This window comes from Ornithorhynchus anatinus, chromosome 1 (genome assembly GCF_004115215.2).
Source record: "Ornithorhynchus anatinus isolate Pmale09 chromosome 1, mOrnAna1.pri.v4, whole genome shotgun sequence".
NCBI lineage: Eukaryota > Metazoa > Chordata > Mammalia > Monotremata > Ornithorhynchidae > Ornithorhynchus > Ornithorhynchus anatinus.
In genome coordinates, this window is record NC_041728.1 from 82290313 (window position 1) to 82316269 (window position 25957).

Sequence of the window (25957 nt, forward strand, 5' to 3'; positions counted from 1 at the left end):
AAGAGTATACAGCTAGAACAAAGAGCACAACTGCTCTTTCTCTCAAATTCCTGCAACACTATGAGCATCATGGTCAGGTTTGTGCTAGTTCAGGATCCCCCAAAATATCAGGTCTGGACTGGAGTGGATTCCCTAGAAAGTCATTCCCAGCTCAGGCCAGTTACAAATATGATTTCAGTTTTCCCATAAACCTATCACAACTAAAAATGAAAAGAGGAAATCATTCATTCTCTTATGTCCACTGCCTGATTTATTTTTGTTCCTGAACATGTGTTTGTACACATTACTTCCAACATAGAGGCCAGCTTTTTACTTTGAACACTCAGAATTAGGGACGAAAGGCAAGGAGGTAGAACATGAGTGGTACTTCTAAATAGATATAAATTATATCTAAAATTATTTGTGTCTAAAAAGATACAAATTATATTTTTAAAATTTTCTAAAGCATGATATGTAGGTGAAAAAAAGAGCAGGTTCTTTCTCTGAGGAATCTACATTTCCCACTATCTCCAGTTAACAAGGTTCCTATAAATTCTAACAAAAGAGATGCCCCCCTTCTGCTACCCCACCACTATTTCCACAAAATAGACACCAGAACATTATGGCCCCATAATTGAATAATGTGGAAACGGAAGAAAAAATGCTAAATAGTACACCCAGGGTGGCACAGAAACACAGAAATTGATTTACAGATACAAAGAGACAGTGAGTGAGACAGATACACAACCAGAGCTTAAGGAAGACACTAAGAGGTGGAGCGGAGGGAAGAGACAGAAAGAGACCCACGTTGTTGCTTTCAAAATGATTCTAACAACCAGGAAATTAGGAAATTCTTCTTGAAGAGCTACCTAAGGAACAAGAAATTTGGGGGCAAAATGAACTTAATCCCATGTCTTGCAAGCCAGAGGGCCTACTATCCCTGTGGCCCCACTGAAATGGCACCACATTGCCTGAATTACTGAAATACAATAGGAGTCAGAACAAGTAAAATGTTCTCAGTCCTAAATACATCCCAGGCCATCTACCACCTCAGACATGCATGTCCACGAGTTTTAATGGGTTTTAGTATAATGTAAGTATGAGTGAGAGTACACATATGGCTGACTCTGTCCTTTTTGAACAAAGTAGGAGTCCCATCTCTGACCTCTGATCCCCCAACTGCTACCCTCCTCTGCTGTTCCACCCCTTGAGTCTCAGGTTGATGTAATCATAAAATTATAGGGCCAGGAACAAACATTGCATCATCCAATTTGCGTTTTTTAAATTAACTGGGAGAAAAGAGGTGATAGGAACAAAGTGCTCTTTTAGCCCAACAAGAAACATTAGCATCATGTTTAATACTAAATGAAAATTTAAAATTATGCAATGTTAGAGTTCGTTAATATTTGAAGAAGTCAAATTATATTTGAAAAAATATGTAATGCTTTAGGTCATTGTTTTCACTTAAAAAATAAAAAACTTTACAGGAGGGCCTTGAGCTCCAACATCCCCGAAGTCTCCCTGGTCACCTTCTTCACCCTGAAGAGACAAAAAGAAAAATATGAGGGAAATAATTTGAACATAATGTCTAGTTGGGTCAATATTTTTATCTACAATGCTATGACTTTTTAATGGTAAAAATCCACTGTAAAACATTGGCAAGGAAATCCAAATTTCTTATTTCTGTCAATGGGTTTTGGAGAACTCAACTGAGTAGCATTCAACAGTGTCAGAACACAGGCATGGGTTGAAACGTGTTTCGAAGTTTTCAATGACCTTGCTCTAGACATAGGCAAATGTTTTTAAAATGAGAATTGAAATGAAAGAAAATAGTAACATATTCAACAATGATTTTCATTTAAAAGACTTTTGGAAAAACATTTGTCTTTTCACTGCTCTTTAAATGTCACCAGAGCAATAATTGACCTTTGTTTTATACTAGAACCGGCCAATTTCTCAAGAATTACAACATATATATAAGTGCATAAAAAACATTCTTTTCCTCCAATCACTTTTTTTGGGGGTTGGAGAACTTTTTGCATTCACTGCAGTTTACTGAGGTATTTCTAGATATTTGGCTTTAGAATAATAGTTTGATTGCATTTTCAATACTGTTAAGGGGTTATTTGTGCACTGCCATAAAATTACATTCAGATATACATTTCTTAAGCCTATCTCATAGTATGTTCCTTTTGTTTAGAACTACTTTGGAATATCCAGACCTATTTTTAATTGGGAACTTACCTTGTTACTTAAATGATGGGTTTTAGCTTTAATTGAGGGATTTCTACTTATTTGTTACAACTTTAGAGTAGTTTGTTAAGGTGCAATCATCAAACCAAACTAGCATTATTTTCCTTACCAACCACAATATTTTTCAAGAAACATTTTTCAAAGAGGCTTGTCATATGTAATGCACACCAGAAATTATGCTTTCTAAAGGTTTCAAAGCAAAAAATTTTAGCAGCTGAGAAACTGCTTCCTTTTACTCTAACTCCAGTCACTCTCACTCCAAGAGGTACCTTAAAAGTGTTCCCCCATCTGTGTATGTGTCTACAGATTATGGAGTTTGAAAATAAAAATGCCAGAATGACAGCTATAGAATAATAAAAAAAAATCCTCAGTTAGTGATGGTTTATAGTTGACCCAATTTTCCAACCTTAGGTAAGCTTTCAAATAAGATTCAGTTAATTCAGTGCTCTGCACATAGTAAGCAGTCAATAAATATGATTGATCAATTCATTACCTACCACTTTGAGGAACTGTCCAGAAGAAAATTATACCAAAACATTTTTCCATGGAGAAGTCTGATTTACTTTAGTGAAGCAGTTGTGTCCTAGTGGAATGAAGACAGGCTGGGACTCAGAAGACCTGGTTCTAATCCTGGTTCCACTTCTTTTCTCCTGTGTAACTAGGACAAACCACCTAACTCCTTGTGCCCTCATCTGCAAAATGGGGTTCAATACCTGTTTTTTCTCTTAGACTGTGAGCCCCATTTGGTACCTAATTACTTTGTATCTAACCTAGTGCTTAGTACTGTCCTTGACAGATAGTAAGTGCTTAACAAATGTCACAAATATTATTATTTATTATTACAATAATTCAGTACTGGACTGATAACTTCTGCCTCATACTTAGACTGTGAGTCGCATGTGGGATAGGGACTCTGGATGACTTGATTAATTTGTATTTACCCCAGCAATTAGAACTGTGCTTGACAACTAGTAAACTTAATAAATACCATTTAAAAAATAGCTTTCTTTCTAGATGATATTACCCAGAGACATTATAATACTTCATTATGACCACAGATGACTGGGCAGCTACCACCTGAGAAATAGCATGCCTATTCAGAATCACAAGACCTGAGTTCTAATCCCAGCTTCTTAACTTGCCTGCTGAATGACCTAGGGAAAGTCACAACTTTCCTGTGCCTGAGTTTCACCTGCAAAATAGGGACTAAATTGTTTTCCTTCTGCCTTAGAATGTATGCCTCTTTGAGACAGGGACTGATTATCTTCTATCTACCCCAGCACCCCAACAGTGCCTGGAACTAGTAAGGACTTCAATATCACTGCTATTATTTATTATAATAACAGTGGTATTTGTTAAGCACTTAATGTGTGCCAGGCACTGTACTAAGCACTGGGGGATAGAAGGAAATTAGGTTGGGCATAGTCCTGTCCCATATCAGGCTCACAATCTTAATCCCCATTTGACAGATGGGGTAACTGAGCCCAGAGAAATGAAGTATCATGCCTAAGATCCAACAGCTGAAATGGATTAGAACCCATGTCCTTTTGCCTCACTTCCCCTGACTCTCATTCATTCAATCATATTCAGTCATATTTATTGAGCACTTACTGTGTGTAAAGCACTATACTAAGCACTTGGGAGAGTACAATATAACAATAAACGGACACATTCCTTGCCCACAATGAGTTTACAGTCTAGAGCCCAATCTCAATCACTTTCCCGTTGGCTTTATTAAAATGAGTTTAGGAAATCAAGGTAAAAATGTACAAAAATTTTGTAAATGTTTAAATAAGAAGGTCTAATGTGTGAACCACTTCTCAACACTTGAACTAGTCCTTATCAATACATCCTAATTCTGCAATAAAAATCTCCATTAAGATGAATGAGGAAGCAGTTAGTTATGTGAATGATAAACATTAATTGTTCCAAAGGACACTTGAGAATAGCTATATTCATTACAATAAAGGATGACAAATGAAGAGTAGATGGGAATGGATAAATGAATGTTCTGCTTACTTTGCTTTTTGTAAATGAATTGGCCTGGTGCATTGTGACAGATCAACAATGCTGATGAAGGATATTAAGACATTGCTCAGCATTTAGAGTCGATAAAACTACAAGCTAAAGCAATGGTGATTTTGAAATTAATCACCATTTTCCATTGCCAGACATTGTTTTTCCTTACCTTGTGACCTTGTCTTCCTGGTTCACCAATTTCTCCTTTTGCTCCTTTGTGACCCTAACACACACATAAAAGCATAAGTTAATTCAGTTCATTTATATTAGAGATCCTACCATCTTTTACAATAGATGACCCCATTTTGCCTCAGTTACCCCAAATCCCTACTAATGTAATCTTGATTCAAATTTTTAAGCACTTACTATGCATCAAGCACTGTTCTAAGTGCTGGGGTAGCATAGTTACAAGCACTTGGTACCCGGACTGTGTCTAAGATAATCGTCTTTTATTTACCCCAATGCTTAGCATAGTTCTCGGCACAAAGAGATTAACATATACCACACTTAATATTTTAGTGTCTATCTCCCCACTGGATTGTAAACTCAAGGACAGGGCTCATGCTTACTAAATCTACTGTAGGCTTTTAAACAGTCCACCGCTCGGCATGCAATATGCACTCAGTAAATACAAATGATTCACTCGGACAGAGAAAGGGCAACTGAGACAATACAGTCACAGCAGGCCTTGGGGGCTTATATGGGGGTGGGAGGGTAGAACAAGTTTAATATTCTGCATTTGAAGGGTCTGGAAATGGGAGACTCAGCATCCCATTACCATCAACACCTTCCCCTCACACAGCATCACAGTTGCCATCTCTGCTACACAGCAGGGCACCAACAACATAGAAAAAAAAGCAAGGACAAGGTATCACCAGAGCAGATCCACACTCTTTTTGCTAAAAAAGTAAAGCACTGGTCTGAATGCAACAGGTGAGCAATGATACAATTCCATTGTGTTTGTTCCTTGTTCAGTTTGTAGTTTTGTTCCCTATTTTGTCCTTCGCCTTCCATATTTGGTAGTTAAGGTATAGTTAGAGTTAAAAAGAAAAGAGCTTACATAAGCCTTCTGGGACTTTAAAAACTTATTTCAACCCACTTTCATTTTGGACCAAGAAAAAAATGTAAGATTATATGAATTCTATGTACATTTTTATCCTCTGGAAAATGAACACACCCTCTAATTATGCCAGAAGGGAGTTCAAATTCTGAATGGCTAGCTTTTATTTTAGACCATCTCAATTTTAGCATTTCCCTGGTGCTCTTCTTCCTATCCATTAAATGAGTTTCAGTTACAGAATCCTTCAAATAAGTTGTGCCTCAGGAAGCGAAAAGCTGGGAGCAGTTTTGTTCCCTACTGTAAGAAATTCACAAAGCTATTGGTTTGGGTAAATACCAGTCCTGTTGTTACTTCCCTAGAGAAAGCCACATTGGTCATCACCAATCCGGAGTGTTAGAAACTTGTCCTATGAACTTTTAACAGACTAGATCTATTCACAATTGCCCCTGAAGATTCAGATAACCATTTAAGGATACCTCACTGCAGTGCCTGGCAAAATCTGCTGCTGGCCCAAAGTGACCAAATGTCATATTATCTTTAAATTATGATGTCACAACATTGCTGCATTTGGGACATCGTATCATCTGAGCCCCCAAGCTTATGCTTTTTCTACTAGGCTAAGCACTAGCAGAAGAGTCAGCCAACAGTAATCCTGCTACATGGCTGGGAGGAGTCCACCTCACTCCTCAGCTAGCATGGGGTTCCCTTTGATATGGGCCTTAAGGCAGTTGACCAACATATACCCTACTTCCTAGCCTTCCTCTCTGACCTGCTCCAGTGGGGTTCTCAAATAATAATAATTATGATACTTGTTAAGCACTTACTATGGACTAAGCAGGGTACCAGGCCCTGGGCACTGTACTAAGCTCTTCTCAGAGAAGAACCAAAACTGATCTATCCCCACAACATCCTGATGATAATAATGTTGGTATTTGTTAAGCGCTTACTATGTGCAGAGCACTTTTCTAAGCACTGGGGTCAGTGTCATCAGGTTGCCCCATGCAGGGACTCACAATCTTAATCCCCATTTTACAGATGAGGTAACTGAGGCCCAGAGAAGTTAAGTGACTTGCCCACAGTCACACAGCTAACAAGTGGCAGAGCTGGGATGTTGGGGGTCTGCCAGTGTCAATTTGGTTCCCCCTGATCTACTTTTTACAGGGAAAACCTAATCCAGATTAGTCCTTAAAAAACCCATATCTTGGATCTTTGGGGACCCAAAAAACTAGTTTATAGCCTTTTTGATCTTCCTACGGTCTCTTCTGAGTCGGCATCAATTAATAGAAGGGAATTAAACTTCTTAATATTAGCACTGACTATAGGCTTAATGATTTCATCTTTTAAATGTCAGGATCTCAGAACAGGGAAGAGAGTAGATGAGCAATAGGAGAACAGAGCTCAATATGAATGTCTCAATATTTCTAATACAGCAAATGAGGTTTTTCTCTCACCTTCGGTCCAGGTAGACCTGGATGCCCTGAGCGACCAGGTGGACATGCATTAGGGCACTGAGAAAATAGACAATAAGTTAGAAGAAAAACATGAGGTTTTGATTCCAGAAAGTAGCATAGAATATTCTGTATTTTATAATTTGACCCCAGAAACTCTTAAATGAAGGAGACTGAACTCATGAGAATGCCTATGATCCTATTCCTAAAGAAGGGATTTCAAGCTCACTTAAGAACTTTGGCTCAGTTGGCTTAATCAGTTGCACTCGTATTTGTCTCAACGTCAAACAGAAGATTAAGTGCAATGTCACTTTTGTAACTAAATTATTGGCATCTTTTGTCTCTTACCATTGTCATTTGGAGAAATTGTGCTTCACAAAGAGTTAGAGCACTACACTGCTTATTGTGACTTGTCTCTGAAGGGCCAAGAATAAATATAAACCCTGATTTGTCCAATAAAATTGAAATGGCATTTCCATGTAAATTAACTCTGCGATTTGGACAAGTGAAGAGAAATCATTACAGCAGCTTCTGGGATAGCCACTCTAAGAAGGTGCATCATTTTCTTGGTTAAATAAATGTTTTTTTAAAAAAACAAGCATCTTACCAGTGGATCACCATCATGAACTCCAATTGTTCCCTAAAGTAAATTTGAATTTTCCAAATTAGAGTATGTTAGAACTATAAGCATTCAAAATAGGATTAATAGTTTTTAAATATTAAAGCTAATTTCTAACATTAAATCCCAAAGACATGCAAATATAGAAACGTTAGAATGCCATGGACAATAAGAACCTCACAATGAACCTCTAACATGCTCAGTAGGAAGGCAAAAACTAATAGGATGTGCTACAAATTCAGCACTCTGCTTGTCAATCTTAAATATACTCATTTCAAGGAGTAAAAGTCTGTAACAACTTTCGAAGCTTAGTGAGATTTTTTAAGAGATGTTAGAGTACCCGAGCCCTAGGCATAAAATATTTTTCATTCAATATGAAGTTACAATTCTGTTTTGCCACATATCAAATGACTTTTCTTATTTATGGTATGATGAATATCATAGATCATACAAACAATATCAACAAGTTGTATTAAGTAGATTTTCCAGAAAATAGCAAATGTATCTTAATGCTATATAAAGACTACTTTTTTATTTAAGAGAGTAGTTTGTATAGATTGAAATAATCTGCTATAAATGTTACTCAAACTCTGCTTTGTGCAAATAGGAAATCGAATCAAAGAAAGTCAACTTACTAAGCATGCAAAATACATCTTTTTAATCCAAGTTGATTTCAAAATAATATTGTTTTCTAGTTTAAAAACATTAATAATTTTAAGGGCACATGAAACCAGATGGTCTATCAAAGTGGAATCAAATATATGATGGCACTGCAGAGTTCCCACCATTGAACTCTGATTAAATGAAAAGGAACACAAATTGCAAATCACTTACACTTGGTCCAGGAGGACCTGGAGGTCCAGGCGGGCCTCTTTTCCCAGGATCACCCTAAATATTTAAGAAATCACACACATAATGGTTATGCACACACTGGTAGGGAAAAAAAAACAGCAGCACTAGTGAAGCACAAGAAGTCTATTTCATAACATTCGCTGTAGCTTCACAGAGCTTGTTATTCACAGCATCTACCAAAATCAATGGGCACTATATAATCAGATTAGCTCAAGCAAGCAGTAGTGAGAGTGTATTAAGAAAAAAGAACTGTTCAGTAGAAAACTTACAGGATTTACTTGTCTTATTCAGGGAGTCATAAAAAAACCACTTGCTCCCCCAAAATTAACACTTTTTGAAATATTTTTGCTGCAAATCAAAAACGAAATTAGCCTCACACCATAAACCAGGTGAACTTTTTATTGTCTTAATAATACTAATATTTTTCATACATCTGTGAGTTTTCAGAGAACTCATTTAGAAAATTAAACTGAAAGCAGTAGACTCTATTTCAGTCCAACTATCACAGTGATAATGGGCCCCAATTTAATGAGGGAGCCAGTGTTTATTCATGGCATAAAACTGCCTTGCTTCCTAATGGTCTCATGAAAAGTAGATTAGGCCTCAAAAGACTTCAAATGGAGTAATATCCACAAATGTATTGATAACAATAGATAGCAATAGTAATTAATCCTATTAGCTTTATTTTTATTGTATTTGTTAAGCACTTACTATATGCCAGGCACTTTACTAGGCACTGAGGTATATATAAGCCAATCAGGTTTGACACAGTCAATGTCCCACATCAGACTCACAGTATTAATCTACATTTTACAGATGAGGAAACTGAGGCACAGCCAAGTTAAGTGACTTGCCCAAGACCACACAGCAGGTAAATGGCAGAGCTAGAATTGGAACCCAGGTCCTTCTAACTCTCAGGACCATGCTCTATTCAGAAGGCACACTGCTTTGTGATATATGTGAGACTGTGAGCCCGTTATTGGACAGAAATTGTCTCTGTTGCCCAATTGTACATTCCAAGCACTTAGTACAGTTCTCTGCACATGGTAAGTGCTCAGTAAATACTACTGAATATGTGAAGTTACAAAGGGTATATATATTCACCTGGATTAATATGCATTTTAGGATATGTTAGCTTTGTATGAAGAATGAATTTCCATCTGAGAATCTATCATTTCAATTTACTACCCAAAGTCTTGCATGTGCCTCAATTTCTTTTTATAGTTTGCATTTAAAAAGCATGAATATAGTGCTGCATTAAAGCTCCAGAATTTGAACTATTTTAATGTTAAGCAGACTTTTCCCAGTCCCCATTCATTATGCAGTTACACAAATAACGTATATCCTCAGGTACTCACAGATGGTCCAATTCGACCAAGTTCTCCAGGAAGTCCTGCAGATCCAGGAGGACCCTAGAGCCAACAGACCAAAATAAAACTATATTTCATTTTTTTTACACACTGTAAACACTACATTTTTCAAAGCCAATATCCCATGAATTATGTTTTAAATTTATCTTCGGGTTATGTCTCTTTTCTAGCCTGAGGTCTTAATGTGACATTAACAGGGTCAAAAAAAATCTTCAAACACTCTATACTGAACAAACTTCTTGAATTAATCAAAGCACCTTTTTGCCCTAAGATATACTTCAAATGAAATAGCCACTTTCAAGTAGGGAACATTGATCTGGGCCCAAGGGAGTTGGTCAGTCAGGTATCTGCAGGACATAACAAAACTGATACATTGAACTAATCCCTGCTCCACCACATGTCTGCTGTGTGACTTTGAGCAAGTCACTTAATTTCTCTGGGCTTCAGTTACTTCATCTGCAAAGAGGAGATTAAGAATGTGAGCCCCATGTGGGACAGGGACTGTGTCCAAAATGATTAACATATCTACCCCAGTGCTTAGAACAGTGCTTGGCACAAAATAAGCACTAAAGTACCATAATAAAAATAATAATAGCTAGAGTAGAGATTTCCATCCTTCGGTACACAATGGACGTTTGCAGTTACAGCTTCTATGGCAAGAAAAAAGGACCTTCTACTTCTGCTGAGCTATTTAGACTGAGTTCCCTGATGAGGCATGTGCTTCAAGAAGTCCAGCAAAAGCCAGAAAAAGAACCTGGACCCCAGCAAGAATTCAGAAGTTCTGCCAGGAACACAGTGAGAAGCAACTCCAGAGCAGAAAGTCAAAGCCTCGAGTATTTATTTGTTTATATCAATGTCTGTTTCACCTTCTAGACTGTAAGCTCGTCATGGGCAGGGAATGTGTCTGTTTATTGTTATATTCTATTCTCCCAAGTGCTAAGAACAGTGCTCTGTGCACGGTAAATGCTCGATAAATATGACCATGATTGAATGAGCAGCAAATAGCAGTAGCCATAGAGTACTTCCTCTTCTCCACTGCTTCCAGGCTGATGCTCCTATACCTCAGCTCTTTCAGGAACTATGTTTCTGGATTTGTGGTAGAGGTGGGGTGTGACTGAGAGGGTGGTGAGAGAGGAGAGGAAAGAGAGTGTGAAGAAAGATTGGGGTGGGAGGGGAGAGGACATTAGGAGGCTATTTCAAGTGAAACCTTAAGCCCAATCACTCAATCATATTTATTGAGCATTGTGTGCAGAGTTTGTGAGAGTACAATATAACAGAGTTGGTAGACATGTTCCCTGCGCACAAGGATCTCACTGTCTAGAGGGAAAGAGAAACATTAATATAAATAGGTTGAAAGCCTCTGGACAAGAGAAATCATGGTCTAAATAATATTTTTGCATCATTTTAGTAAAAAAAAGCTACATTATATCAAGTAATACTTACAGGAGGTCCAGGGGTACCACGGCCCTGAAAAATTAAAATTTTGTTTCTATGTCATTAATTATGTAGTACACACATTCAGCAGAAAAACCTCAATCTAAAATAGAGCTGTGAAATCTGTCTTAACAGCAAATACATTATCTGACGTCAAGTCCAATTCACTTTCAGCCCTCTCCAAACCCCTTCCCTAACCTGTGGGCCAAAGGTCAAGTTTCTCACAAAGGATGGTTTTCTTTCCCTCACTTGCAGGAGCAGGGTCACCAATCAAGGGCTCTGGGTCCTAGTGCAGCCTTAATGGAGCCAAGGATGGAGTGGCCAGCATGGAGAAGGTGCCCAAAACTTTCCATCATGTGTTAGTCAGCACCCTGACCAAAGCCCCCACTTATTCACATCTTCTGGGATTACATACAAAGCTGGGGAGAGGCTGGCTGATGCTAGATAGTGGGATGCATGACTTTGAATGGCAGCATGATGATTTTTCCAGCCACTGTGCTGGGCACACGGTTGGCTGCTACATAGGGAAATCTGGTTAGGTCATAGAAGGAGGTTCCTTCTAAGTCATAGAAAGAGGTTCCTTCTCCCCTCTCCCTGGCCTGAGAAGAGGTGCTGTTAACCCCACTCAAGCCAGGGAACTGAACCAATCTTTACATGAATCAGGGGAGGAGGGTGTCCATTTTGCAAGGTTTTGAAATGTCTAAGATACCTGGTAAAATGCTCCTTTCTACATTCTCTTCACTGTTCTCTTAAAAAGTGAAGTTGATTCAGCCAGATTGCTTAAGGAACAATGGTCATTCCTTTCCTTACTCAGTATATCATTGGCAACTACACGAGGGTGATTTTTCAGTGTTTTTAAATCAACTTACATTTCACCAAATGCAATGTTCTCTAATATAAGGGAATTTAAAATTTGGCTTTGAAGTTGTATTGATATAGTACATTCAACTAGAACTTAAAGAAAAAAATATAGTATTCTAACTTGTCCTAGACTCCCTTTGCTTCAGTCCCTAACATCACTTTGTTTCATTTGTAACCCTTTCCCTGCACTGTTTCTCATTATGTATATATTTTCCCTACAGAGTTTTCATGTTTTCTTCCTTACCACTGCTTTTATTTTGGTACTCCTATTTCTTTCAGGTGTATTCCTCAAAAGCTAAGAATCAGTTATTTATTTTGCCAAGAAATGTCAAGACGTGGAAGGAAAAAATCACGGTGCTCTCTGATGTCTCCATATAGACGCCCCCCATGAAATTAATGTTAACTCCATACATTAAGGTAATAAGATTTTATAAATATATGAATTGTACTTTCCAATTCATAACTTTCCAGTATTCAAAAAAATCAGGTGAGCTTATACATAACATGCATTAGTATACATTTAATATGTGTGGTAAACAACATCAGATTATATGTGTAAAATACAAAAAAAAGGCCTCTTGCTCAGAAACACTGAGAGAAACTTGAGATCAATGGAACTCTGGCAAATCCAAAAGAACTTAAAATTATTGAAAGTAAATGTGTCAAAGTCCTATCCTCCAAGAAATGTGTATCCACTTGCACTAAGCTTCTGCTTTAGGAAGAAGAGGAGAAAAGTCAAAGAATGCTACTCACTTTAAAATGGAAAAGTGACGGGTTTTGGAAATTATGATTAAATAACATTGGTAATGGGACTCAAGGAGTTAGAGAGAAGGGGGAACAGGAAAGAAAAGAAAAATAGCACAAATATAAAAATAAGGGAAGAATGATAGGGAAAGAAAAGCATTGAGAGATGTTCATTTAAGATAATTATTATGATCCACAACGATGATTTGTGACCAAACAAATCTCAGCCAGCTAATATAATGAGAGAGATGGGTTAATAATGAGATTAAAAAGTCCTAACAAAATTTTGCTCTATTAGACTTAAATAAGGTAGATACAAAGAATCAATCACCTCTAGGCGGTACGGGAGCCATTGCCAGATAGGCTCAAAATTGTCAAAAGCAAAACTGATTATTGGGGCAGTAATCCCCTTCCTTAAACCAAACCCTCATAACCCCAGACAAAACTCATAAGGCACAGATGCCAGTGGTCAATTTAATGTCACTCCACCAACTGGATCCACACTGAACAGTTGTGAAGTTCTCTAAAGGATCTCTAAAGCTCAGAATCCAGAGACAGAACCCTGATTCATACTACCCTGAAACAGCCTTAACAGAACACTTTATTCAAGGTTGGTGGAAAAAATTGTAGAAATATGACTCTTATGTAAATGTAAATGCTGCATAGTGAAGTTGCTTCAGAATTTTGCTGTTCACATTAATTTTAGGAAGTTGATTTAATTCACTGCAGAGAAATTTCACAGAAAAAGTCTAAAGTGTATTGTTTTCATTTTGCAGGAAATATCACTGGATGGGACTTCAGTAGCAGAATTTCGCCTAAATTAGTTATTCTGTTTTAAATTCATACAGTACTATGAAGGCTTTACTTACTGGAAATCCACGAGACCCCGGCACTCCAGGTTCACCCTAAAAGATGCAAAAGTTCATATAAATTTTTTTTTATGATATGTGTAAGCACTTACCTTACGATTATACTAAATATGGTTTAGATATAAGACATTCAGGTTGGACTCAGTCTTAATCCCCATTTCCAGATGAGGTGACTGAATCACAGAGAAGTTAAGTGACTTGCTTAAGGTCACACAGCAGACAAGTGGAAGAGTTGTGATTAGACCCAGGTCCTTCTGAATTCAAGGCCTGCACTCTATCCACTAAACCACGCTGCTTTCTGAGATCAAGATGGTATAGATGCCCATATGATTTGTCCCTTATGTATTTATCTTTTTACAAATGTAATGAAAGGTTATTTTTACCTTTCCAGATAGGGAACTGATCATTAATTCAATTAATATCAGCTATTTCCAGTTTAAATAATAAACTGATAAAGTTTTGGAAAATTATGCAGATAGCCTCAAGTATTGACCAACAATTTAAACTTACTTTTTGTCCTCTTGGGCCAACAGGACCAGGTGATCCATCAGGACCTGTCAGTCCCTTACATGACAAGACAATAACAGTTAGTCAGTGCAATCCTATCCCTTAGTTTTGGTAGATCAGTAGTCACTTTGTTCTTACTCAAAGGAAATAAAATTTTTTTGTCTGTCTCCTCCCATTAAATTGTAAACTCCTTGTAGCCATGGGTGGTGCCTTCAATTGCTATGATACTTTCTCAAGCACTTTGTAGAGTGGGTGCTCAATAAATGTTATTGATTGACTGAATCACAATTACATTTTAAATTCCTGATGATTATAAGCATTGAATCATAAAGCTGAAGCGAAGTCAACTGATTCAGCCTCCAAATAGGTGAGCAATTGACTGAAACACCTAAACTGGATGGTTGCCTGTCATTTCTTAAAGATCTCCAGAAACAATGATGACATAATTGCTCTTTATTAGAGGCCTGCCCAAGCCATTTAATCCCTCTTAATCAGTAAACTATTCATTATGGGCTACTAAAATTCCTTCTGTTTTAATACAGGCTCAGTTCTTCTTCCATGGTCATCCATGGACTTAGATCATTTGAATCCAGTTAATGCTACCCATTAGTATTCTTTTCTCTACGCTAAAAAAAAAAAACCAAAAACTTTAATTTTTCTTTTTAACCTTTTAATAACTTTTAGGAACTCTTCTCTGGAGTGCCCCCAATTTCTCCATATCTTTTTTAAAGTGCAATGACCTAAATAAGGAACAGTAAGATTGTCTAATCAATGTTGAGTGTAGAAGCAATACTTCTTCATCTTGTATGACAAACTCCTAATAAAATATTCCATTCTCAATTGGCTTTTTAAACAACAACATTAAATTGATGTCATTCAGAAATCAAGGGCAAAACCATTCCTAGATCATCAATGAAACTGGCAAATGGAATGGATCAAAAGCCTCACTGATGTGAATAGAGATTACATTTATTTCTTCCCTTGATGCATAGCAAACTGTATTTATATTAAGATGCATTTAAACTGGGTATAACAGTTTTAATAAAAATAAATGTTAGCTGCTTTTAAGAATCTTTTATGCTTGTCTTCCATCTTCTAGAATCTTCCTACGGTTTATTAAACTGATCAATCTTTTAATTCTAGAATAATCTTTTTTCCCCTTTTTCAAAAATAAACACAATGGTTTCTTTACTTGTTCCCCTGAGGCCTTGCCTAACTGCCATAAATTCTAATAATGCCTATGAATTTCAGGCTTCAGTATGCATGTTAAAACTGGCAAATTCAAATATATCCATTTTTTTAATTACCTATTAATCCTCTCACCCCACAACCCACCTCTTTGTCACAAATGGAAGTTGCCTTGGTCATCTCACCAAGTTGTTGAATCTTTTCATACAAATTCTTTCCTGATTATCAGGGAATTTATATTCTGTTTTCATTGTTATGATTTGTTCCTAAACTAGAGAACTTTTTAAAAATCCATATTCCCTGGACTCATCACTATCTCTTACATTTTCTTCCCTTTAACTCCTTGATACTAGTAACTAAACTTGGTAAAATTGTCTTGAAAGTCATTTTTCTCTGTCTTGCCGATTCCTCTCTGCAGTTAACTTACTGCTCAGAACGCCACAGCTTTTCTTTGTTCCACTTTGACTGCTTTCTCAAATATCAAGATAATGCATTATGACAACAATTAATTTGATTCCATATAGTGGAAATCACAACATGTACACCTTAGCCCTGATTCTGCCATTCATCACCTTTCACTTTCCTTATTTATAAAAATAGAAATAGAATTTGCCCACTCACCATTTAATTCTTGTGAGAATTCATGAAATAATAGTTAAAAAGCATTTTGAGCTTTCACCCCCAAAGAAATTTATATAAATAGTGCCTTTAAGCATTACAATGATAGGAGCACTTTACTTTCCACATTTTCCTTCTGCAAAATTTAACTGTATTATCTAAAATGACCATTCATGGTTCAATGAATATTTAGTCTTAATAACAATCTTTGAAAAAATGTTCTAATACAAGGCTTATTTTTTCAAATAAGGAAGTATAAATGAGTCATTTCAGTTTAGTTGTCAGGAGATGATAAATAAGGGTGTTATACAGGACTTAGTGTATATTCATTAAGTACATAATTCAAGGTCATAACGGGAGAACTCTGGAGAATAAAACATCCTGTCGGGAGGAATATGTTTCAGTGCACATATGTTTTTCTTAATCAATTTGTTCCCTTTTGAGATTTCTTCATCATAGTCCTAAGTAAAGCATCATTAGTTACCAAAGTACCTTACTGGATAATGCATACATCTGCACTTCTAATTTTTGATTCACTTGATTATTTTTCCAAAACTTTTAAATTCCATCTACTCTTATTTTTTTGAAATAGGTGACTAGCAACTGTAGATTCTTTTTGATGTGTTAAGAAACAAAAGAGCAAGTACACATCTGTGACTCATCTATCATCCAGAAAACTTTAACTTTGAGGAAAAACTCATTTAAAATATCAACGTACATTCTGAAATTAGAATAATAAAAATGTATATTTCTCCTGTTATGTTATGCATAAAATGTGTAAAATGTCTTTATATCAATTTGTTTTGCCCATTATTTCACTGCCTATAATTTATTTTACCAATTAATTTTTCCTAATAACCATGTAGGATGAATAAAGAAAATGAACAAAAAAGATTGAGTTCACAAAGTTAATTATTGGAAGATTACTAGATGGAAAAAAAACTAAACAAGCTCAGCAGAAAGGATTTTTTGACAGATTCCCTTTGATTTTTTAAACTCCATAATCCAATTACAACAATGTAATTTGGAAGCAGGACAAATGACTGCTTGCTGAGTCCCTATTATAACACCATAATTGCCATCTTAGTTTGGGTGAAATAAATCATTCCTTTCATAATATACACAAAATACGACGCATTTTAAAACCTTGGGCCAAATTTGTCTGATGCAAGAATATGATGGATCACCTATCACCACAAGCAGACAGGCAAGCACACACATTTACATGTACATTTACAATTACTGCATGAATTATACTGTTGCAGAAATAGGGTTCATTTATTTTATGTTAGTTCAAAGCAGAGCAAAAGTGATTGGGATTGGACATGTGGGACCAAATGTCATGATCAGAAGCTGATCATAGGTGAGAAGATACAGGTAAGTAGTCAGGCCACCATGGTTCTACTATTACTATGCTAATGAGTTAATTGGGGAGGAAATCATTTCAGTTCTATCCTTGATTTTCTCATCTCCTAAATGCTTTGCACATAGAAAAGTGCTCAATAAATACAACTAGGTGAATGAATGAATGTAACTTTGACTGGTCTGAAACTACTGCACTGCAATTTAGGGACATATTTATGGTTTCAGACTACTAGGAGCCCTTAACTATTTATACATCAACACTAATCTTTGCTGGGTTTTTTTTTCAAGGACTTCGTATGAAAGAGAGAATGATTACTAGGTGCTATCTTTTTTTATGGATCTGTAAGTGCTTACTATGGGCCAGGCACTGTACTAAGTGCTGGGGTAGATACAGGATAATCAGTTTGGACATAGTCTCTGTCCCACACAGGGCTCACAGTCTTAATATTCATTTTAAAGAGGAGGTAACTGAGGCACAGAGAAGTTAAGTGGCTTGCCCAAGGTCACACAACAGATAAGTGGTTGAGCTGGGATTAGAACCCAGATTCTCTGACTCCCAGACACATGGTCTTTCCACTAAGCCATGCTGATTCTCACCTGAAACAGTCCATCTCTATTTAAAACAGAAAAAGAGTATCTATCAGTGGTATTTATTGCAGACTGACTGTGTGCAAAGCATTGTACACAGAGTAAAACTATAACCAAGTTGGTAGACACATCCCTGCAAATAATAGACAATCTTCAGAAACCACAATATCAGGTTCATCATATGAAAGAATTTCCTGGCAAAAGGAGGTATTAGACACCGCATGTAGTTAAAAGGCATTATAGAAACACCCATTTTTGAAATCTTTAATAATTATATAGATCTCATCTAACTGCTAAAACCTGGTGCACATGCAGCAGCTCTGCTTGAAGAGAATAGACTAGATAATAACAGGGCCTTTTCCGGCCCTCAGAGCTGGTAGAAAAAAAGATTCCATGAATCACATTTTTAGATATTCACAAGTACTTGAGAAAAGCTGAAATTTTTGCATAAGAATGAAGTGTTCTAAACACATTCCACACCAAAATTATTTTTCAAATACACAGTTCTTTAAAAATAATTAAACTAGTAAGATAAAATTATCCTTTCATTATAAGACCACAGCTAAAGTAGAGCATGAAATCCAACTTTCATATCAGCTTTATGACTAGAACTATGAGTTGGTAATGGCCTTAAATCCTGACAGTACTGTTACTTTGTATTCATGAAAGATCAGTAATAATAATACTGTAATATGAAACTGGACTCACAGACTTTACTCACAAAAATAATTAATGTTTCTGAGACTTTATCACTGACATCTAGGGAAAGCCTATTCTTAACTCTAAACAAACACCAAATAAATTTATTTCAATTTATAATTTAATCAGGGCTTCATGAAGACAAACATTATAAGGCCCTGTTCATTTTTTCCCATTTTAAAGCTAGTACAGGTCCAATTTTAAAGTCTTTAAGCAGAAGTCTCTGCAGAAATGGTTGGGAAGAAGAAGATGGGAAGGTAAGGAAACACATTCCCTGACCACAATGAGTTTATCTTTGGATATGAAGGACAAGGGCCTGATTAAAGAACATGTGCCTTTCCAACAAGGTAGGTGTGGGCAAGAAGCCTACTTTCCAAGTCACCACACTACTTCTGTGATTCCTTGACATAAAGGAACTTTGTAATTCTCAAAACTAACAGATATGTTCCTAAGAGAGCTCAAAATTGGCAAAACTGGCATTTGTGAACTATTGAGGAGCATGGAAAGAGCACGGGTCTGAGAGCCAGAGGACGTGAGTTCTAATCCCAGCTCCACCACATGCCTGCTGTGTGACCTTGGGCATGTTATTGAACTTCTCTGTTCCTCAGTTACCTCATCTGTAAAATGGGTATTTAATACCTGTTCTCCTTCTTACTTAGACTGTAAGCCCTGAGTGGGATAAGGACTGTGACTGACCTGATTGTCTTGTATCTTCCCCAACACTTAGAACAGTGCTTGAAACGTTGCAAGCCCTTAACAAATACTGTAATTATTATTTTTATCATTATTAGGATGAGAAATAGAACACTTCTGTAATCATACACATATATTCATGAAAATATGCAGACTTGTCATTAAATTATTATACAGCTGTCAGGTTTAAATAGTTGTTTAAAGGGATTATTGTACACTTGGAATTTCCATTAAAGGCAAGTTACCTACATATAGCCTGTTCAAGGGCAATGCAAGATCCAAGACAGCTATTAATGAAGTGCATTCTCACAAATCTTTCCATCATAATACATCTAGTCTAAAATGGCAGCAGCAGCGAAAGTCATATTAGTTCAGAGCCCCGGGGCCAAAAGCTTTGTCATAATAATAACAATAATGATGGTATTGGTTAAGCGCTTACTACGTGCCAAGCACTGTTCTAAGCACTGGGGTAGGTATAAGATAAGCAAGTTTTCCCATGTGGGGCTCACAGTCTTAATCCCCATTTTACAGATGAGGTAACTGAGGCCAAGAGAAGTTAAGTGACTCGCCCAAAGTCACACAGCTGACAAGTGGCATGGCCAGGATTAGAACCTAGCTTGACCTCTGACTCCCAAGCCCCTGCTCTTTCCACTAAGCCACGCTGTTTTGTAGGCCATGGGAAATGAATAATAAAATGAATAATAATAATAGTAATGACTATGGTGTTTGTTAAGTGCTTACTATGTGCCAGGCAAAGCGCTAGGGTAAATACATAAGCAAATTGGGTCAGACACAGTCCCCATCCCATGTGGAGCTTAGGGACCCACTCCCCATTTTACAAATGAGGTAACTGAGGTTCAGAGAAATGAAGTGACCTGCCCAAGGCCACACAGCAGACAGGTGGCAGATCCAGATTTGATTTCCAGTCCCGTTCTCTCTCTACTATGCCATGCTGCTACTGAAATTCACAATTCTTTGGGGTTTATTTTTATTATTTTTATTTTTTATCAAGCCATAGGAATCTTCTTCAATCATAGTTAATTTGCCCTATTTAAAATAAAAGTATTTAGTTGTAAAACTAATGATGGAGACCAGTTTTTGGAGGGTCTATTATATGTATAAAATAAGTATCTCTTGTAACCTTGGAAGACATCAAAGATGTTGAGGAATGATTATTATTTTTGTACATATTAAGCATTTACTATATGTCAAGCACTGTTCTAAATCCTGGAGTAGATACAAGTTAAAAGGTTAGACACAGTCCCTGTCCCAGTCTTAATCCCCATTTTCAAGATGAGGTAACTGAGGCACGAAAGAAGTTAAATGATTTGCCCAAGGTCACAGCAGGCATATTGCAGAGCTGGGATTAGAACCCAGATCCTGTGACTCCTCCAGGCCCTTGCTCTTTCATCTAAGCCGTGCTGCCTTCTACTGAGCCATGTAGGACTCACTCAACCAAAAATGGACTTTGCTTCTTCTGAGCCCTTCTCAAAAATACTTTCTGGTGCTCTCTCTGATTACTGAGAAAAATATTTGGGGATGCCTAAGTAGGGTGACTTCAAGGACAGAGAGCCTGTTTAACTTTTCTTGCCATAATATAGTAGTGATTATATTTCAAATATTATAGCAAGTAATAAATTGTTGAAATTTTGGTTAATGTTACAGTTGGACACTGGCTTTCTCATGATATACATCCATAAACTTTCATAAGTAACAAGAACCACTTCCAAAGATCCATTAAAAGATGAGGGTTCAGATTGATTTTTAGTACCTGCAATTAAAAGTTCCATGTTTTCTCTCATATTAAAGCAAAGACTTGCCCATCTACTAAGGCTTTTAAAAGGAGATCATGATTTGGATAACAGAACAGCTTTCAGGGACAGAGTCTCCCTAACTGCTTCAATTAAAATTTTCATGATGGCAAGGAGTGTGACACTGGAAAGCCTTGACTACATCTATGGAAGCCAAAATAACATTTGTCCTGGACAAATATTTTTCTCTTATCTATATACAACTTACACTAATGGCACCTGTTCCTTGCCCCAATTTCATTCAATCAATCATATTTATTGAGCACTTACTGTGTGCAGGGTAATGCACAAAGCATTATACTGAGTTCCATGACTTCTTGATTATCTTTACACACTCAGTATTTAAGGTTTGCTCCACTGTGTGTTCCTGCATCAAAACCCTGAAAAAAAACCTCTAGCACTGCTGCAGGAAAGAGTGATGCATTAATCTCTACATTTCAGCCTTCCGGGACTCCTGGGAATCCGATTCCAAAATTAAGCTTCCTCTTCCTGCTCACTTCCTCGATCACAACCACAGAATAGTAGCATGCGTAGCCAATTTTCTGACCCACATTCTTTACTATCTTCATTAGGCACGTGCTCTCCTGGCTCCTTTTACCTGAATCTGTTGTTGCCTCTACTTTCTCATCAGTGTGTGATGGTGATTAATCCAAAGGTGTGTGAAAAAAGGTGTTTATTTCTGGCCCTGACTGATCTGCAGTTGATATTCAGATGGTTTCTTTCCTCCTGTCCCCTGCCACCCATCAACCCACACAAGCACTGCTTTCGTCAAAGGAGACATCCCCATTTGACTCCAAAGGAGAAGGCAGCGGGATTAGAAGAAACTAACAATTAAACGACTGTATCTCCGTGTTGAGATTTGACCCCACTGGTTCAATCCATCCTGTCCTGCCCTGGTGCACCTTGGGCAGAGGTGTGAGGCCTGGATGGTGTTGGGGAAGCCAGGGCCCAGCGCTCGAAGCTGCTCGGAGAAAGAGCAGCAGATATGCATATATCTGTAATTTTATTGATTTATATTGGTCTGTTTAGTTGTATCTATGTCTGTCTTACCCACTCTAGACTGTGAGCTCATTGGGGGCAGGCCCTGGCTCCATTGCTGTACTGTACTAACCCCCAAGCGCTCATTACAGTGCTCTGCACACAGTAAGTGCTCAGTAAATATGATCGAATTGTATCAAATTGCCTCCTTCCAGCTCCCTCGCCCTCCACTACCCTGTATCTATGTCCTGGACCCAGGCTCCTGGCAAAGCGGGCCCAGTTGGAGTGCCCAGCTCTGCAGGGTCAGACAGTCCCTGCAGCTGCGGACAATCCCACCTCTGTTTCCAGCAACCATGGAGAAGGGGGCGCTGGGTCCTTCTCCAGGGACCGGGGCTCAGTCCTGGCCGCCTGGACCTCGCACAAGGCGGAATTCAAACCACCCCAAAAGGCTTCCTCCCCCCACTCCCGCCCAAAGCAAACAGGAGGCAGCTGCTACTCACATCGGCACCGGGAACGCCAGGGAGACCCGGAGAGCCAGGTTTCCCCGCCTCGCCACTGGGACCCTGAATGGGAGGGGAAAGAAAATAAATGTGTGTGTGTGTGTGTGTGTGTGTGTGTATAATCCAAATATAAATTAAATTATATAAATATAATATACTATAATCAACATATAATATATTAAAATAATTGTATAGAAAATATATGATCAAAATAAATTTTATATAATTTATTTTCATTTTAATTTATAAATTAAATAAGATTATATCATTATAATATATCATTATGCCTTAATATATGTGTATATAAAAATATGCATAGACACATACATCTGTGTGTGTGTGCACACACACACATTTCCACGAAGGAGAATTTGTCAGAAGATGCGGCAGGGGGTCAGGGTGGGAGGAAGGGGAGAAGGGATGGGGGAAGGGCAGGGGGTCAGTAAACGTGCCATCCTACTTACTGGGGGACCAGGGGGACCCTTGGGACCTCGGTCTCCCTAGAAAAAGGAAAGGAGAAAGGCAGCGGTCAGTGCTGGGGAAACCAAATGTGTACGTGTGGGGGTTGGGAGGAGAGGGGTCACCATGGGGGTCACTGTGAGCCCAAGGACCACGTTTCCACCCCCAGCCGCAGGGGCTCTAAGTGTGCCCAACCATCCTCCTCCGCAAGCAGCAGGAGGGGGCACCCAGTGGGGATGAATGCCTTCTTGGCCAACCCTGTTTGAGTGACAAACCTTGCCCATCCTATAGAACCAACGTCCCTGCCAGGAGATGTGCCCGGGGGACAAGGGGGGCACAGGAAGAGCCTTCCCGGGGGTGAGGGCAGAGCCGGCGATGGCCAGGCCTACTCCAGAGCCAGGGAAGGACAGAGGATGGATGACTTACATCGATGCCGTCGATTCCAGGCACTCCTGGGGGCCCCGGGGGACCCGGCGGCCCTTGGGCACCCGGAGGACCTCTCTGCAAAGAAGCACAGCAAAGATAAGTTACCCCATTGCCCCAAGGGCCCGGCCAAGGGCTCTCTCCTTAGTCCCGCACTCTTTGCGACCAGAATGCAGGCTGCTCAACTCAGCCCATCTTCTGGATTTCAAAATTGTGCCCATTGGAGTTTACACCTCTGCTTCCATGACAGGATCAGGAACAGGGAGGAATGTGGCTGAAAGCTTTCACCACTTTATGGCCACGCATGAAAGCGGGGAGAGGTAATGAGACAGAAAACGTCGAATTCAAAGGACATTTTTCTAAGCCTATCCTTCTAATTAGATGCTGGACACAGCACATTCAGTACGCCCACCTTCCTGAACACGGGAGATCTATTTTTGCCTCAAACCCACCTGCCACAGTACTAAGAGTACCTACTTAATAATAATAACAATAATAATAATAGTATTTGTTAAGTGCTTACTATGTGCCAGGCACTATACTAAACACTGCCTTGGAAACAAGCAAATCGGGTTGGACAAAATCCCTGTTCTTCATGGGGCTCACACTCTTAATCCCATTTTCCAGGTGAGGTGATTGAGGCCCAGAGAAGTGAAGTGACTTGTCCAAGGTCACACTGCAGACAAACATTGGAACGGAATTAGAACCTTCTAGATTGTGAGCTCATTATGGGACTGTCTCTGTTGCTAAATTGTGCTTTCCAAGGGCTTAGTATTGTGCTCTGCACACAGTAAGTGCTCATTAAATACGAGTGAGTGAATCTATGACCTTCTGACTCCCAGGGTTATGCTCTATCCATTATGCCATGCTGCTTCTCTATATGTGTTTAGGTAAACGAGGGTCTCTGTAGCAAAAGCTGTTTAGATTCTGCAACCACTTGCCTGGCAATTTGTTCTTTGCTTTTTTTTTGTTTTTCCTGAAAAGTTCCGATCTATATGCGAATCAGATTAAAAAATTGCAGAAAACTTGTCTTAACTCCATTGTACTCTACTCTCCCTAGCACTTAGTATAGTGGTCTACACATAGTAAGCACTCATTGATTGGTTGGAAAGTATTTATTGGGCAAAGCACATATTAAGCATTTGGGCGAGTACCACAGAGTTAGGAGACATGATCCCTGCCCCAGAGGAATTTACAATCTAGGTTCAAAATAGTGCCTGCTGTCTGTACGTAGTTCTTTTCCATGAAACCTACCTATCTTCGTTGCTTCACTTAATTTTCATAAGTAACCCTGGCCCACCACATTGTGTGTAGTTTGCGAGAAGTTTGGATGGGATGGGACTGAAAGGGGTTTCGAGGCAATGACTGACAAAACCTAGTAAAAAAATAAAAGCTGCTAGATGGGACGAGATCTATTTATTATTAAAACCTCTCTCGACCTCACTTGGTGGGGAAAAACTATGTTTTCTTTATTTCCAAACGCGAATGGCCTTTCAATGGAGGCTTTGTAAGGGAAACCTTAAACCTCAACCCAATGCCCACCCCACCTTTCCCCCCCCCACCACAGGGTGGGAAGGGGCAACGGCTGGAGTCAGCTGCAAGAGCCGATTTACTGACCCCAACTGGCATATTATCTTTCCTCCTCCGCTACTGCTGTGCCAATTCTGCCACCTTAGAAGTGCCCACTGCCCCCTGGCTGGCCTTTGAAGAAACATCGTCACCATTTCATTAGGGTGGTCGCTTTAGTGTGTTTAAAATGACAAAAAAGTACAGAGAAGCAGTGTAGCCTTGTGGATGGAGCAGAGGCCTGGAAGTCTTAAGGACCTGCATTCTAATCCTGGATCTGCCACTTGCCTGCTGTGTGACCATGGGAAAATAAAAATAATGGTATTTGTTAAGCGCTTACTGTGTGCCAAGAACTGTTCTAAGCACTGAGGTAGGTATAACCTGACTACCTTGTATCTCTCCCAGGGCTTAGAACAGTGCTTGGCACATAGTAAGTGCTTAATAAATACCATCATTATTATTATTATCACAAGGTTGTCCCATGTGGGGCTCACAGAGTTAATCCCCATTTTACAGATGAAGTAACTGAGGCACAGAGAAGTTAAGTGACTTGCCCCAAGTCACACAGCTGACAAGTGGTGCAGCAGGGATTACTTGACTTCTCAGGGCTTCAATTATCTCATCTGTAAAGTGAGGATTAAGACAGTAAGCCCCATGTGTCACATGGACTGTGTCCATCCTGATTAGCTTGCAACTCCTCCAGAGCTTCAGTACAGTGCCTGACAGGTAGTTAGCACTTAACAGATGCCATAAAAAAGTAGAAAGAAAGAAAAAAACCCTCCCTCGTGTAGCCCATGAAATTTTTGCCCTTGTTGCCTGTGGGTCCTTCTTTCTCGTCATTCCCAGCCCCAGCCCAATCTACAGCCCTGCTGAGGCGACCTCGGAACTTTCACAGCCAGGGATGTGGGGCTGAATGAGGCAGAAGACCGTGGAGAGAGTGAAAAGATATCTTCCACCCCCCGTCTCCCCGTCGCATTAATTCCAGGATCCCACCAGCTGCCCGCCCCGATACCTGCCATCAACTTACCTCCCCAGTCGTCTGGCTGGTCTGAGG

At 38.8% G+C, this 25957-nt stretch overlaps 1 protein-coding gene across 1 annotated transcript in view; it reads right to left on the bottom strand.

The window, feature by feature from the left end:
• Nucleotides 1–25957, bottom strand: part of COL9A1 (collagen type IX alpha 1 chain) — a 100011-nt gene that overhangs the window by 43326 nt on the left and 30728 nt on the right. Inside the window, exons 9-21 of the mRNA XM_039913939.1 lie at nt 25931–25951; nt 23341–23415; nt 22920–22955; nt 22456–22518; nt 14019–14072; nt 13509–13544; nt 11044–11067; nt 9589–9642; nt 8213–8266; nt 7367–7399; nt 6763–6819; nt 4421–4474; nt 1465–1518 (exon numbers count right to left, since the gene is read on the bottom strand). Coding sequence (XP_039769873.1) covers nt 1465–1518; nt 4421–4474; nt 6763–6819; nt 7367–7399; nt 8213–8266; nt 9589–9642; nt 11044–11067; nt 13509–13544; nt 14019–14072; nt 22456–22518; nt 22920–22955; nt 23341–23415; nt 25931–25951 — 615 coding nt within the window. The remainder of the gene's footprint in view (nt 1–1464; nt 1519–4420; nt 4475–6762; nt 6820–7366; nt 7400–8212; nt 8267–9588; nt 9643–11043; nt 11068–13508; nt 13545–14018; nt 14073–22455; nt 22519–22919; nt 22956–23340; nt 23416–25930; nt 25952–25957) is intronic.